This window comes from Musca domestica, unplaced genomic scaffold, assembly GCF_030504385.1.
Source record: "Musca domestica strain aabys unplaced genomic scaffold, Musca_domestica.polishedcontigs.V.1.1 35, whole genome shotgun sequence".
NCBI classification, from domain to species: domain Eukaryota; kingdom Metazoa; phylum Arthropoda; class Insecta; order Diptera; family Muscidae; genus Musca; species Musca domestica.
Genome location: NW_026712315.1, coordinates 2,541,912 through 2,556,401, shown reverse-complemented (window position 1 = coordinate 2,556,401; position 14,490 = coordinate 2,541,912). Strand labels below are relative to the sequence as shown.

Below are 14,490 nucleotides of genomic sequence, written 5' to 3'. Positions count from 1 at the left end.
TTAAAAAGGAATACTTCGGTCGATTATTGTTCTGTTCCAGCAAGAATCCACTAGTTTTGCAATTTTCTTCGATATCGTAAAGGGAAATCGGTTGTCGCAGTAATAAGTTTCACATTCTGCAGTTCTGGAACATACCATATATCTGGTACTGATACTGACATAAAAAGTAAAGGTAGACCTAAAACTTGATTAAAATTGTTTTACGTTCACATATAAATGGGTTAGCCCACTGGATTCGGATTAAAATTGTCATATACATTAGTTATACTTCTAATAAGTCCTCTTTAAGTAGGTTAACAAAACAAAAAGATCTAACATAAACGTGGTATAAGTTTGCTCGACTTCTGCAAATTTTTGGTCTGTTCCAGGAGTGCAAGAATGTAAAACATTTTAACACATTTCAAAAATGAAAAATATCAAATAAATGAAAATAATTTGTTGCATTTAATTTTGAATAATTTCGACAGGAAGCGGGCCGGCCTGAGGGCTGTATTTCAGTATTTTATTTTAACGAAACTGTTCTACCTATTTATTGTACCACGTGTATATCCAATTGTAATGACAATTAAAATCCTCTTCAGTGCAAACGTTCTATTTAACATATTCTCAAAAAATATGAAATCTATTTAACTTTTTTAAATTTAAATAATTAATTTCAAAATTTATTTCCAAACATATTCTTTAAACAGAACAATAACTTTTAATGAAAATATTAAAAAAAAACTAATAAAATTCGAATGGTCACTCTAACAAATTACTACTTTCTCCATTCTCCCTCTCTCATACAATGTTCGATCCCTCTCCCGCTCATCACTTTTTTTGCTCTTCTGGTTTGGCAGTTTCTGTTTTGGTTTTCAAATTCTTCAATTGTTCTTTTTGTTGTTTGTAGAAGAATTCCTCTTCACGAGCGGCTTCCATTTTGCCAAAACTGCCACCAGCCTCACGGATGGTACCACCACCGCCGCCACCTTTACCGGCACCGCTGCCCAATTCACCAATTTGAGACATTTTCGAAATTCTAAAATAAACAAAATTTAACAAGAATTATGTAACGTTATTGTGACCTAGATTTGTTGGAAAACTTCATTTCGGGGAATGGAATACTCACTGTATCTGCTTGGGATATAAACGTTGTGTGATGCGCCTCAATGTCAATAACATACTGGAATCTCTGAGCTAATTTTCTCTACTTTTATATTAAATTGCAATTTGTTTTGCTTTCAAAGAAATTTCACAAAAATAATCGGATGTTGCAGCAGCTCAACTCAAGTGGAATGAGTGTCGGTGTTTTGGTCGCCTATTGTGAATGGTTGTTTCTTTTGCGATGTTTACTCATTTGTTTATTTTTGTTTGCAATGACTTGTAAGGGTTGCCGAGTTGTATTTTATTTTCAAAAAAAAAAAAAAAACAGTGAGTGCTTTGTCACGAAATCCAAAAATAATGTTAGTAGGGAAAGAAAAAAACTGCAAGATTTTTTTTAGATGAGTGAATTGTGTGTGTTTGAGAACTTTATCTATATCTGAATCCATTAAAATCATTAATTTCAACTTGATCGGACTACAAATACGATCTACATGTACTGATATGTCATGGTACAATAAGGAGGTAGAACAGATTCGAAAAACTACAGAAATACAGCTCTGAGGCTACGTCTGCTTCCTGTCAAATTTTCATGCAAACAAGTTGTTTTTAATCATCATTTTTAAAATCAGTAAAACAGCGCGTAATATGAATGAAATGCCTGGATTTTCTTTAAAAATATGATCTAAATAGTTCGATCCTTCAACTACATGGCAAAACTGGCGAATAGCTTTAATGTTTGTCCCGCAATGTACGCGTCTTCCAATCATTTATTTTGAAAATATTTTGTTTTTATTTTTCAAAACAATAAATACATACACAAAATTGGCAGAAGTCGGGCATACATAGAAAAAAAATTGTAATCAGCTGCTAGCTCTACCTTACCTTTTTGTTGTACCACGTGATATGTATATCTAGACTCAAAATGTTCCGTTGGTAAAACCAAAAAGGTACCCTGCTTCAAATGTTTACAATTTTCTTCAAAATTATGATTCTGACAATAAATGCACATTCGTAAATCCATTGTATATGCACAAATCAGAGATCGGAAACTAGATGAAGGAGGGAATACATAAAAGGCATTTTTGACTGGCTTAAGTCCTCGGCTGGCTTCTTCGTAGAGGAACAAAGGAGTTTTAGGTTGACTTAAGGGCTAAGTACATAAGAAGCTTGAAGTCATGGCTAGGCATATTAATGTCAAATTATAATGGAAAACGACGGCTGGATTTTAGTGCGGCTCTGTAATCCCTTTGTGAAATGTCACAAAATATGCCTAGCCATGACTTCAAGCTTCTTATGTACTTAGCCCTTAAGTCAACCTAAATATAAAGTAAAGAAGCGGCTTGTGGCCAAAAAATGGGTCGTGTGCTGAAGATTATTCCGATATGTTCCATTCGGCAATGAGCTCGGGGTAAGGCAATTGAAATTCCAAAAAGTGCAGGAACTTACACCGCAACAATAAGAAAATAGACTCAAAAGAGCTAAAGAGTTGCTTCGCTTGGCCGAAAGGAGAGAACTGCCGAATTTGGTTTTCTCCGATGAGAAAACATTCGTTGTCCAGCAGTTTGTAAACAAACATAATGATGGTGTCAGCTGAAAATGTACACATTCGGCTGGCCACCAGAACTCAAGCGCCGGTCATGGTGATGGTGTGGGGCGCTATAACAGCCAATGGTCAATATCCGCTCGTTTGCAGGCCATAATTCGTGCTAAATGTGTCCAATTCGAGCAAATCTAAACTTGTTTTAAAATTGTATGCTGTTACCGATATTTTTTGCTTTCATTCAATAAAATTAAAAAAATGTAAAAATCATGGCTTTTGACTTTGTTGCGAGTAATGATATCCAGCTCTGTTTTTTTCTGGAATTTACCTTAATTGGTAACTGGTTCCCATCTCTGATTTAATCATGTAAAATGGATTCGCAAATAAACTTTTTGAAAATGAGATGGTTTCAAATGTATAATTTAGACAAATTGCAATCAAATTATTACATGATGTTGCAATTTCGTAATTGTAAAATTAAAGGGCAAAATTAATGGCAGGTCTAAATTAAAGTTGACAGCACTGTTGCTTGGCGACTAATTTCGTTAATTACCGAAATTAGAAGCATTTTGATTTTAACGATTTCTTTCTGTAAAAAAAATGGGTTAACCCTTTTTAATACTACCATAATATTTGGTCTGTTCCAGAACCCGCAAGAATCTGCTAGTTTTGCAATTTTTCCCAATATCATAAAGGGAAAATCGGTTATCGTAGTAAAAATGCAGTTCTGGAATAGACCAATTCTGGTGCTTGGTTCGTTCCATTGTAGAAGAATACAGGTAGATGCATCTACGCTTGGGAACATTGAAATGTCAAAAATTTTAAAATGTTTTATCAATAACAAGTAGATTTGTATCTGTTTTCCTATATGATGCTGATCGGAGGCTGTTATGATATGCGTTTTTTTAGCAAATTTTATAAATGTAAATAATTTTTCATTCAACATTTTCAATTCCAAAATCGGTTTGACAGTTTATTGCTCCAGCCATGATTTCAATTGTACCATGATTTCAATTGTAGAAATCATTTTTTTAAACTTTTTATTTCACTTGGCAAAATATAAACATTCAAAAACAATTCGACTCTTATAAGTACAAATATCAACAAATTTCACTTTCAATTTCTATTTCTTCTTCTCTCCTTCTATGGGTTTCTTCGATTTCAGTTTTTTCAATTGTTCATTGCGTTGTTTGCGGAAAAACTCTTCTTCGCGAGCTGCTTGTATTTTGTCCACATTACCATCGGATTCAGCGGCGGAGGCGCCACCTTTTCCACCGGCACCACCACTGCCACTTTTGCCACCGCTTGCTCCTCCGCCACCTCCGCCATTAGACAGTTGTACAATGCTATAAAAAGAACATCACAAATGCAAATATTAATTTGCTAATTTGATACAAATTTTCAAGTATTTTTTTTTTTTGGAAAAATTCCTCACCGTATTTGTTGTGGTATTATAATTGCATTAATGCGCCTAAGGATTCTTAACATTTTTTATGTATTTAATTTGTGTACTTCTGTAGAAATAATGAATCAAATACCCCAATTGCTGCACAGTCTTATTTAATAATGCACTCGTTGAACAAGCAGACTGTATATTCTCAATGCTATTGTGAATGATTACCGGCACATAGAATGCATTAATGAATGAATATATTTTAGGGTTGCCAATAAGTTTTCATAAATGTTAAACGTTAAAGATAGGCATAGGCATATTTTGTGACATTTCATAAAGGGACATTAGTGCAGCTCCGTACACCAATTCCTGTCGTCATTTTCCATTATAATTTGACATTAATATGCCGCACAGCCATGGCTTCCAAAATATTTTTAAAAGTTGGATATTGGAATTTGCAATTTATTTATTGTGGTACAACTACTCGGGTAGTCTCAGACAACCATGCTATCTACAAGGTGGTCAGGTTATTATGTCTTTGTGCTTTTTTTTAACAGACAAAATAAACATATATTGACCCAAAGTTCCTTTTGATGATTTGCATAGAATCACATTCTGAGTCGATTTATGCATGTCCGTCCGTCTGTTCGTTTGTCCATGTATTTTTGTAAGCAAAGTACAGGTCGCATTTATTGCCCAATCCAATTATGGCCTTAAACGGCCAAGGAAACCGTCACAAGCTGTCCGAATGTTGCTCTGCTCCATTCCCGGCGAAAAAAATACTCTAGACACAATAGTCCAACAGATTGGTATCCGCAAATTGTGGTGGCCATTCTGAGCTGGAAATGAAGCGAGGAACCTCATTTTGCAACAATTCTTTGGTGGTGCGCTGAGTCCTGTTGGAAAGTCTAATGTCTGCGGACAAAATGTTTGCGTGCAGAAGGCTTTAATACACCCTCTAGAGTATTTTCGCGATAATATTCGACATTTATTCTGATGCCACGGTCGATTAATACGAGCGGAGAGCGATCATCAGCGCTTATGGTGGCCCACACCATCACCATGGCCGGCGCTTGAGTTCTGGTGGCCAACCGAAGGTGCACATTTTCAGCTGATCTCTTTGGCAAGTAAACACGATCATTTTGTTTGTTTAAAGTCTTCTCATCGGAAAAAACCAAATTCGGCAGTTCACCACTTTCGGCCAAGCGAAGCAACTCTTTAGTTTTTTTGAATCTATTTTCTTTCTGTTGCGGCGTATGTTCTTGCACTTTGTGGAATTTCAATGGTTTTACCCCGAGCTCATTTTTCAATATTTGCCGAATGGAATATTGCGATGTGTTGAGCTCACAAGCCATTTTTCGGCCACTGCGATGCGGGATTCGACCAAGTCGCTTTTTTTACTTTTCGAACCATTTCTGCTGATGTTGCTGTTTTCTTCCGTCCACTTCCTTGAAGTCGGGCTACGCTACCAGTAACATGGTAACGAGCGATGGTACGAGACACAAAAGGTTTATTCACATTTAAATGGTGCCTGAAGTGCTCTAACGATAGCCACTTGTGGTTCTCCAGCCAAAAGATAAAGAAATCACACTATCACGCTTGAATTCCATCACGAATAACTTTTGTTCTGGAAAATTCTCACCAAAATGCTTTCGTACGCTTGTAAACAATATAATGAGCTGACACTGGAATAATTTTAATAGCTGTCCGACGAGTGGCTTAGAAATGACAGTAGTCTGAAGTTGGTTGCAGTTCTTTCATCTCACCTGTATACCAAATACAGATCAGAAATACCTTTGATGAATTTAAACGAGATCAGTTCAAATTCGGATATAGCTCCCATATATATCTTCGTCCGATTTACCTTTTATTGTGCTCCAAACGTATAAAAATCCACTTATTTTTGTCAAAACATTTTACAAATTTTGAAATTTTCAATGTTCCCAAGCGTTGATGCATCTACCTGTATTCTTCTACCATGGTTCTTCCTTAGATGAGGGCGTACAACTGTCAAAAAATTTACATTTATCGAAAAACAAGATCGAGTACATTAGAAAAGAGTTTCCATATTCGATAGAAAATTAGTCTACCTCTGTCCCTTAACCATGTTTATTTATATTCCTAAAATATCTCCAGATTTTGTAAAAAATGGAAGACTTGCCACATTTTTAAATAGTTATATGACATTTGATTACTCTTCTTTAAATGGACATTTTACAAACGCTCAGCTACTCCATTTTGTCCCTGGTAGGACATTTTAATTTCAACCCAAAAAGAGCCCTCAAAATATAAAATCGTCGTCTAAACATAGTATTATTCTGAATTCTATGTGAGAGAGCATTTGTATTTATTTGTTTTCAAAAATATTTATTATTTTTTTCTGTGAAAATAACAAATAGTAACGGATCGTAGAAATGTTCAAACAAATTTGCTTCGGTATGCGACGAAGCATCATCTCAAATACCATGAGGTAAGTGTATTTCATTAAAAATCTTTAAACAATTCATGACATATTCTTCCCACAAATAGGTCTCCCAATTACCCGATTGTTGCCAATAGAAAACGGAATTTCAGTGATGATATTGATCTACCAATCGGCGGTGGTTTGGAAAAATTACAGGGTAGCTTTAAGGAGGAGTCCTATTTTCAATCGCGCAACTATAATCTGCTGAAAAACATACGTGATCATGGAGCTGAATTGAGCTGTGATAGTTCGTTGGGAGATTGGCGGGAATTTGAAAAGGCTTCGTCGAAAACTAGTTTGAGTGGCACTAGTTCGTTGAATAGGCACAAAAATTGCCTGGAGGAGGCATTTTTTGTGAATGAGGTAAGTTTTGAAAATGACATTAAGAGAACCGTTTCCAAATGTTACCCATCTTCTTCCAGCAAACAGAATGTTCTCAATTGATCAAAGAGAAAATTTGCAGAGATTCCAAGGAGACTGAAGAGATTGAAAGTCAAGGCAGAAATTAGGGTTACAATAACATCGCGTCATATTCTCTTCCATATTTGTATATTTTGTATAATTTTATGTTATTTTCGGAACATTTTTTAAAATTTGTGGAGGTATTTTGTATTCTGAAATTGTTTACTTTGTCGTACTTATGAAGGAAAAAAAATGGGCTTGCCCCATGCTTTGTCCTGAAAACTGCAACACTGTAAACCATTTCCCAACATTAAATACTCTTCAATATATTTCGAATTCTTAAATAGGAGAATGATATTGCAAATAAATATTCCATTTTAAAATATTTAGTTATGGCCATTTTAATATTCAATAATTCATGCCTAGAAAAGTGATCTCAAATAATAGTAAAACGCCGAAAACTCAATATTTTAGGAGTTATGGCCATTTTAAAATATTCAATAATTCATGCCTAGAAAAATGATCTCAAATAATAGCTAAAAACGCCGAAAACTCAATATTTAAGGAGTTATGGCCATTTTAAAATATTCAATAATTCATGCCTAGAAAAGTGATCACAAATTATAGCTAAAAACGCCGAAAACTCAATATTTAGAGAGTTATGGCCATTTTAAAATATTCAATAACTCATGCCTAGAAAAGTGATCACAAATAATAGCTAAAAAGGCCGAAAACTCAATATTTAGTGAGTTATGGCCATTTTAAAATATTCAATAAATTATGCCTAGAAAAGTGATCACAAATAATAGCTAAAACCGCCTAAAAGTGAATATTTAAGGAGTTATGGCCATTTTAAAATATTCAATAATTCAAGAAAAGTAATCACAAATAATAACTAAAAACGTCTAAAAGTTGATATTTAAGGAGTTATGGCCATTTTAAAATATTCAATAATTCATGCCTAGAAAAGTGATCACAAATAATAGCTCAAAACGCCTAAATGTGAATATTTAAGGAGTTATGGCCATTTTAAAATATTCAATAACTCAGGCCTAGAAAAGTGATCACAAATAATAGCAAAAAACGCCGAAAACTAAATATTTAAGGAGTTATGGCCATTTTAAAATATTCAATAATTCATGCCTAGAAAAGTGATCACAAATAATAGTTAAAAACGCCGAAAAGTGAATATTTAAGGAGTTATGGCCATTTTAAAATATTCAATAAATTATGCCTAGAAAAGTGATCACAAATAATAGCTAAAACCGCCTAAAAGTGAATATTTAAGGAGTTATGGCCATTTTAAAATATTCAATAATTCATTCCTTGAAAAGTAATCACAAATAATAACTAAAAACGTCTAAAAGTTGATATTTAAGGAGTTATGGCCATTTTAAAATATTCAATAATTCATGCCTAGAAAAGTGATCACAAATAATAGCTCAAAACGCCTAAATGTGAATATTTAAGGAGTTATGGCCATTTTAAAATATTCAACAATTCATGCCTAGAAAAGTGATCACAAGTAATAGCAAAAAACGCCGAAAACTAAATATTTAAGGAGTTATGGCCATTTTAAAATATTCAATAATTCATGCCTAGAAAAGTGATCACAAATAATAGTTAAAAACGCCGAAAAGTGAATATTTAAGGAGTTATGGCCATTTTAAAATATTCAATAATTCATGCCCAGAAAAGTGATCACAAATAATAGCTAAAAACGCCGAAAACTCAATATTTAAGGAGTTATGGCCATTTTAAAATATTCAATAATTCATTCCTAGAAAAGTGATCACAAATAATAGCTAAAACCGCCGAAAACTCAATATTTAAGGAGTCATGGCCATTTTAAAATATTCAATAATTCATTCCTTGAAAAGTGATCACAAATAATAGCTAAAAACGCCGAAAACTCAATATTTAAGGAGTTATGACCATTTTAAAATATTCAATAATTCATTCCTTGAAAAGTGATCACAAATAATAGCTAAAAACGCCGAAAACTCAATATTTAGAGAGTTATGGCCATTTTAAAATATTCAATAATTCATGCCTAGAAAAGTGATCACAAATTATAGCTAAAAACGCCGAAAACTCAATATTTAGAGAGTTATGGCCATTTTAAAATATTCAATAACTCATGCCTAGAAAAGTGATCACAAATAATAGCTAAAAAGGCCGAAAACTCAATATTTAGTGAGTTATGGCCATTTTAAAATATTCAATAAATTATGCCTAGAAAAGTGATCACAAATAATAGCTAAAAACGTCTAAAAGTTGATATTTAAGGAGTTATGGCCATTTTAAAATATTCAATAAATTATGCCTAGAAAAGTAATCACAAATAATAACTAAAAACGTCTAAAAGTTGATATTTAAGGAGTTATGGCCATTTTAAAATATTCAATAATTCATGCCTAGAAAAGTGATCACAAATAATAGCTCAAAACGCCTAAATGTGAATATTTAAGGAGTTATGGCCATTTTAAAATATTCAATAATTCAAGAAAAGTAATCACAAATAATAACTAAAAACGTCTAAAAGTTGATATTTAAGGAGTTATGGCCATTTTAAAATATTCAATAATTCATGCCTAGAAAAGTGATCACAAATAATAGCTCAAAACGCCGAAATGTGAATATTTAAGGAGTTATGGCCATTTTAAAATATTCAAGAATTCATGCCTAGAAAAGTGATCACAAATAATAGCTAAAAACGCCGAAAACTCAATATTTAAGGAGTTATGGCCATTTTAAAATATTCAATAACTCAGGCCTAGAAAAGTGATCACAAATAATAGCTAAAAACGCCGAAAACTCAATATTTAAGGAGTTATGGCCATTTTAAAATATTCAATAATTCATGCCAAGAAAAGTGATCACAAATAATAGCTAAAAACGCCGAAAACTCAATATTTAAGGAGTTATGGTCATTTTAAAATATTCAACAATTCATGCCTAGAAAAGTGATCACAAATTATAGCTAAAAACGCCGAAAACTCAATATTTAGAGAGTTATGGCCATTTTAAAATATTCAATAACTCATGCCTAGAAAAGTGATCACAAATAATAGCTAAAAAGGCCGAAAACTCAATATTTAGTGAGTTATGGCCATTTTAAAATATTCAATAAATTATGCCTAGAAAAGTGATCACAAATAATAGCTCAAAACGCCGAAATGTGAATATTTAAGGAGTTATGGCCATTTTAAAATATTCAATAATTCATGCCTATAAAAGTGATCACAAATAATAGCTCAAAACGCCGAAATGTGAATATTTAAGGAGTTATGGCCATTTTAAAATATTCAATAATTCATGCCTATAAAAGTGATCACAAATAATAGCTCAAAACGCCGAAATGTGAATATTTAAGGAGTTATGGCCATTTTAAAATATTCAATAATTCATGCCTATAAAAGTGATCACAAATAATAGCTCAAAACGCCGAAATGTGAATATTTAAGGAGTTATGGCCATTTTAAAATATTCAATAATTCATGCCTATAAAAGTGATCACAAATAATAGCTCAAAAAGCCGAAATGTGAATATTTAAGGAGTTATGGCCATTTTAAAATATTCAATAATTCATGCCTAGAAAAGTGATCACAAATAATAGCTCAAAACGCCGAAATGTGAATATTTAAGGAGTTATGGCCATTTTAAAATATTCAATAATTCATGCCTATAAAAGTGATCACAAATAATAGCTCAAAACGCCGAAATGTGAATATTTAAGGAGTTATGGCCATTTTAAAATATTCAATAATTCATGCCTATAAAAGTGATCACAAATAATAGCTCAAAACGCCGAAATGTGAATATTTAAGGAGTTATGGCCATTTTAAAATATTCAATAATTCATGCCTATAAAAGTGATCACAAATAATAGCTCAAAACGCCGAAATGTGAATATTTAAGGAGTTATGGCCATTTTAAAATATTCAATAATTCATGCCTAGAAAAGTGATCACAAATAATAGCTCAAAACGCCGAAATGTGAATATTTAAGGAGTTATGGCCATTTTAAAATATTCAATAATTCATGCCTATAAAAGTGATCACAAATAATAGCTCAAAACGCCGAAATGTGAATATTTAAGGAGTTATGGCCATTTTAAAATATTCAATAATTCATGCCTATAAAAGTGATCACAAATAATAGCTCAAAACGCCGAAATGTGAATATTTAAGGAGTTATGGCCATTTTAAAATATTCAATAATTCATGCCTATAAAAGTGATCACAAATAATAGCTCAAAACGCCGAAATGTGAATATTTAAGGAGTTATGGCCATTTTAAAATATTCAATAATTCATGCCTATAAAAGTGATCACAAATAATAGCTCAAAACGCCGAAATGTGAATATTTAAGGAGTTATGGCCATTTTAAAATATTCAATAATTCATGCCTATAAAAGTGATCACAAATAATAGCTCAAAAAGCCGAAATGTGAATATTTAAGGAGTTATGGCCATTTTAAAATATTCAATAATTCATGCCTATAAAAGTGATCACAAATAATAGCTCAAAACGCCGAAATGTGAATATTTAAGGAGTTATGGCCATTTTAAAATATTCAATAATTCATGCCTATAAAAGTGATCACAAATAATAGCTCAAAAAGCCGAAATGTGAATATTTAAGGAGTTATGGCCATTTTAAAATATTCAATAATTCATGCCTAGAAAAGTGATCACAAATAATAGCTCAAAACGCCGAAATGTGAATATTTAAGGAGTTATGGCCATTTTAAAATATTCAATAATTCATGCCTATAAAAGTGATCACAAATAATAGCTCAAAACGCCGAAATGTGAATATTTAAGGAGTTATGGCCATTTTAAAATATTCAATAATTCATGCCTATAAAAGTGATCACAAATAATAGCTCAAAACGCCGAAATGTGAATATTTAAGGAGTTATGGCCATTTTAAAATATTCAATAATTCATGCCTATAAAAGTGATCACAAATAATAGCTCAAAACGCCGAAATGTGAATATTTAAGGAGTTATGGCCATTTTAAAATATTCAATAATTCATGCCTAGAAAAGTGATCACAAATAATAGCTCAAAACGCCGAAATGTGAATATTTAAGGAGTTATGGCCATTTTAAAATATTCAATAATTCATGCCTATAAAAGTGATCACAAATAATAGCTCAAAACGCCGAAATGTGAATATTTAAGGAGTTATGGCCATTTTAAAATATTCAATAATTCATGCCTATAAAAGTGATCACAAATAATAGCTCAAAACGCCGAAATGTGAATATTTAAGGAGTTATGGCCATTTTAAAATATTCAATAATTCATGCCTATAAAAGTGATCACAAATAATAGCTCAAAAAGCCGAAATGTGAATATTTAAGGAGTTATGGCCATTTTAAAATATTCAATAATTCATGCCTATAAAAGTGATCACAAATAATAGCTCAAAATGCCGAAATGTGAATATTTAAGGAGTTATGGCCATTTTAAAATATTCAATAATTCATGCCTATAAAAGTGATCACAAATAATAGCTCAAAACGCCGAAATGTGAATATTTAAGGAGTTATGGCCATTTTAAAATATTCAATAATTCATGCCTATAAAAGTGATCACAAATAATAGCTCAAAACGCCGAAATGTGAATATTTAAGGAGTTATGGCCATTCTAAAATATTCAATAATTCATGCCTATAAAAGTGATCACAAATAATAGCTCAAAACGCCGAAATGTGAATATTTAAGGAGTTATGGCCATTTTAAAATATTCAATAATTCATGCCTAGAAAAGTGATCACAAATAATAGCTCAAAACGCCGAAATGTGAATATTTAAGGAGTTATGGCCATTTTAAAATATTCAATAATTCATGCCTATAAAAGTGATCACAAATAATAGCTCAAAACGCCGAAATGTGAATATTTAAGGAGTTATGGCCATTTTAAAATATTCAATAATTCATGCCTATAAAAGTGATCACAAATAATAGCTCAAAAAGCCGAAATGTGAATATTTAAGGAGTTATGGCCATTTTAAAATATTCAATAATTCATGCCTAGAAAAGTGATCACAAATAATAGCTCAAAACGCCGAAATGTGAATATTTAAGGAGTTATGGCCATTTTAAAATATTCAATAATTCATGCCTAGAAAAGTGATCACAAATAATAGCTCAAAACGCCGAAATGTGAATATTTAAGGAGTTATGGCCATTTTAAAATATTCAATAATTCATGCCTATAAAAGTGATCACAAATAATAGCTCAAAACGCCGAAATGTGAATATTTAAGGAGTTATGGCCATTTTAAAATATTCAATAATTCATGCCTATAAAAGTGATCACAAATAATAGCTCAAAACGCCGAAATGTGAATATTTAAGGAGTTATGGCCATTTTAAAATATTCAATAATTCATGCCTATAAAAGTGATCACAAATAATAGCTCAAAAAGCCGAAATGTGAATATTTAAGGAGTTATGGCCATTTTAAAATATTCAATAATTCATGCCTATAAAAGTGATCACAAATAATAGCTCAAAACGCCGAAATGTGAATATTTAAGGAGTTATGGCCATTCTAAAATATTCAATAATTCATGCCTATAAAAGTGATCACAAATAATAGCTCAAAACGCCGAAATGTGAATATTTAAGGAGTTATGGCCATTTTAAAATATTCAATAATTCATGCCTAGAAAAGTGATCACAAATAATAGCTCAAAACGCCGAAATGTGAATATTTAAGGAGTTATGGCCATTCTAAAATATTCAGCAACTCATGCCTAGAAAAATGATCACAAATAATAGCTAAAATCGCCGAAAACTCAATATTTAAGGAGTTATGGCCATTTTAAAGTATTCAATAATTCAAGCTTTAAAAAGTGATCACAAATAATAGCTAAAAACGCCGAAAACTCAATATTTAAGGAGTTATGGCCATTTTAAAATATTCAATAATTCATGCCTAGAAAAGTGATCACAAATAATAGCTAAAAACGCCGAAAAGTGAATATTTAAGGAGTTATGGCCACTTTAAAATATTCAATAATTCATGCCTAGAAAAGTGATCACAAATAATAGCTAAAAATGGCGAAAAGTGAATATTTAAGGAGTTATGGCCATTTTAAAGTATTCAATAATTCAAGCTTTAAAAAGTGATCACAAATAATAGCTAAAAACGCCGAAAACTCAATATTTAAGGAGTTATGGCCATTTTAAAATATTCAATAACTCATGCCTAGAAAAGTGATCACAAATAATAGCTAAAAACGCCGAAAACTCAATATTTAAGGAGTTATGGCCATTTTAAAATATTCAATAATTCATGCCTAGAAAAGTGATCACAAATAATAGCTCAAAACGCCGAAAAGTGAATATTTAAGGAGTTATGGCCATTTTAAAACATTCAATAATTCACGCCTAGAAAAGTGATCACAAATAATAGCTGAAATCGACGAAAAGTCAATATTTAAGGAGTTATGGCCATTTTAAAATATTCAATAATTCATGCCTAGAAAAGTGATCACAAATATTAGCCAAAAACGCCGAAAAGTGAATACTTAAGGAGTTATGGCCATTGGAATTGTGGCCATAAATTCGTAAATTTGAGG

At 31.9% G+C, this 14,490-nt stretch overlaps 3 protein-coding genes across 3 annotated transcripts; 1 reads left to right on the top strand and 2 right to left on the bottom strand.

The window, feature by feature from the left end:
* Positions 1-625: 625 nt before the first annotated feature.
* Positions 626-1,311, bottom strand: LOC101896056 (ATPase inhibitor A, mitochondrial). Its single transcript, XM_005180036.4, has 2 exons — positions 1,109-1,311; positions 626-1,018 (listed from the first exon to the last, which is right to left on the bottom strand). The coding sequence occupies exons 1-2, from the start codon at positions 1,159-1,161 to the stop codon at positions 811-813; spliced, it is 261 nt and encodes an 86-aa protein (XP_005180093.1). The 5' UTR covers positions 1,162-1,311; the 3' UTR covers positions 626-810.
* Positions 1,312-3,646: 2,335 nt separating this feature from the next.
* Positions 3,647-4,238, bottom strand: LOC101896216 (ATPase inhibitor mai-1, mitochondrial). The gene is made up of 2 exons (XM_005180037.4): positions 4,059-4,238; positions 3,647-3,969 (listed from the first exon to the last, which is right to left on the bottom strand). Exons 1-2 carry the CDS (start codon positions 4,109-4,111, stop codon positions 3,747-3,749), a joined length of 276 nt encoding a protein of 91 aa, XP_005180094.1. The 5' UTR covers positions 4,112-4,238; the 3' UTR covers positions 3,647-3,746.
* A 2,090-nt stretch (positions 4,239-6,328) lies between these two features.
* On the top strand, positions 6,329-7,267 carry LOC101896921 (uncharacterized). The gene is made up of 3 exons (XM_011292802.3): positions 6,329-6,486; positions 6,546-6,843; positions 6,903-7,267. The coding sequence occupies exons 1-3, from the start codon at positions 6,431-6,433 to the stop codon at positions 6,987-6,989; spliced, it is 441 nt and encodes a 146-aa protein (XP_011291104.2). The 5' UTR covers positions 6,329-6,430; the 3' UTR covers positions 6,990-7,267.
* The last annotated feature ends 7,223 nt before the right edge of the window (positions 7,268-14,490 follow it).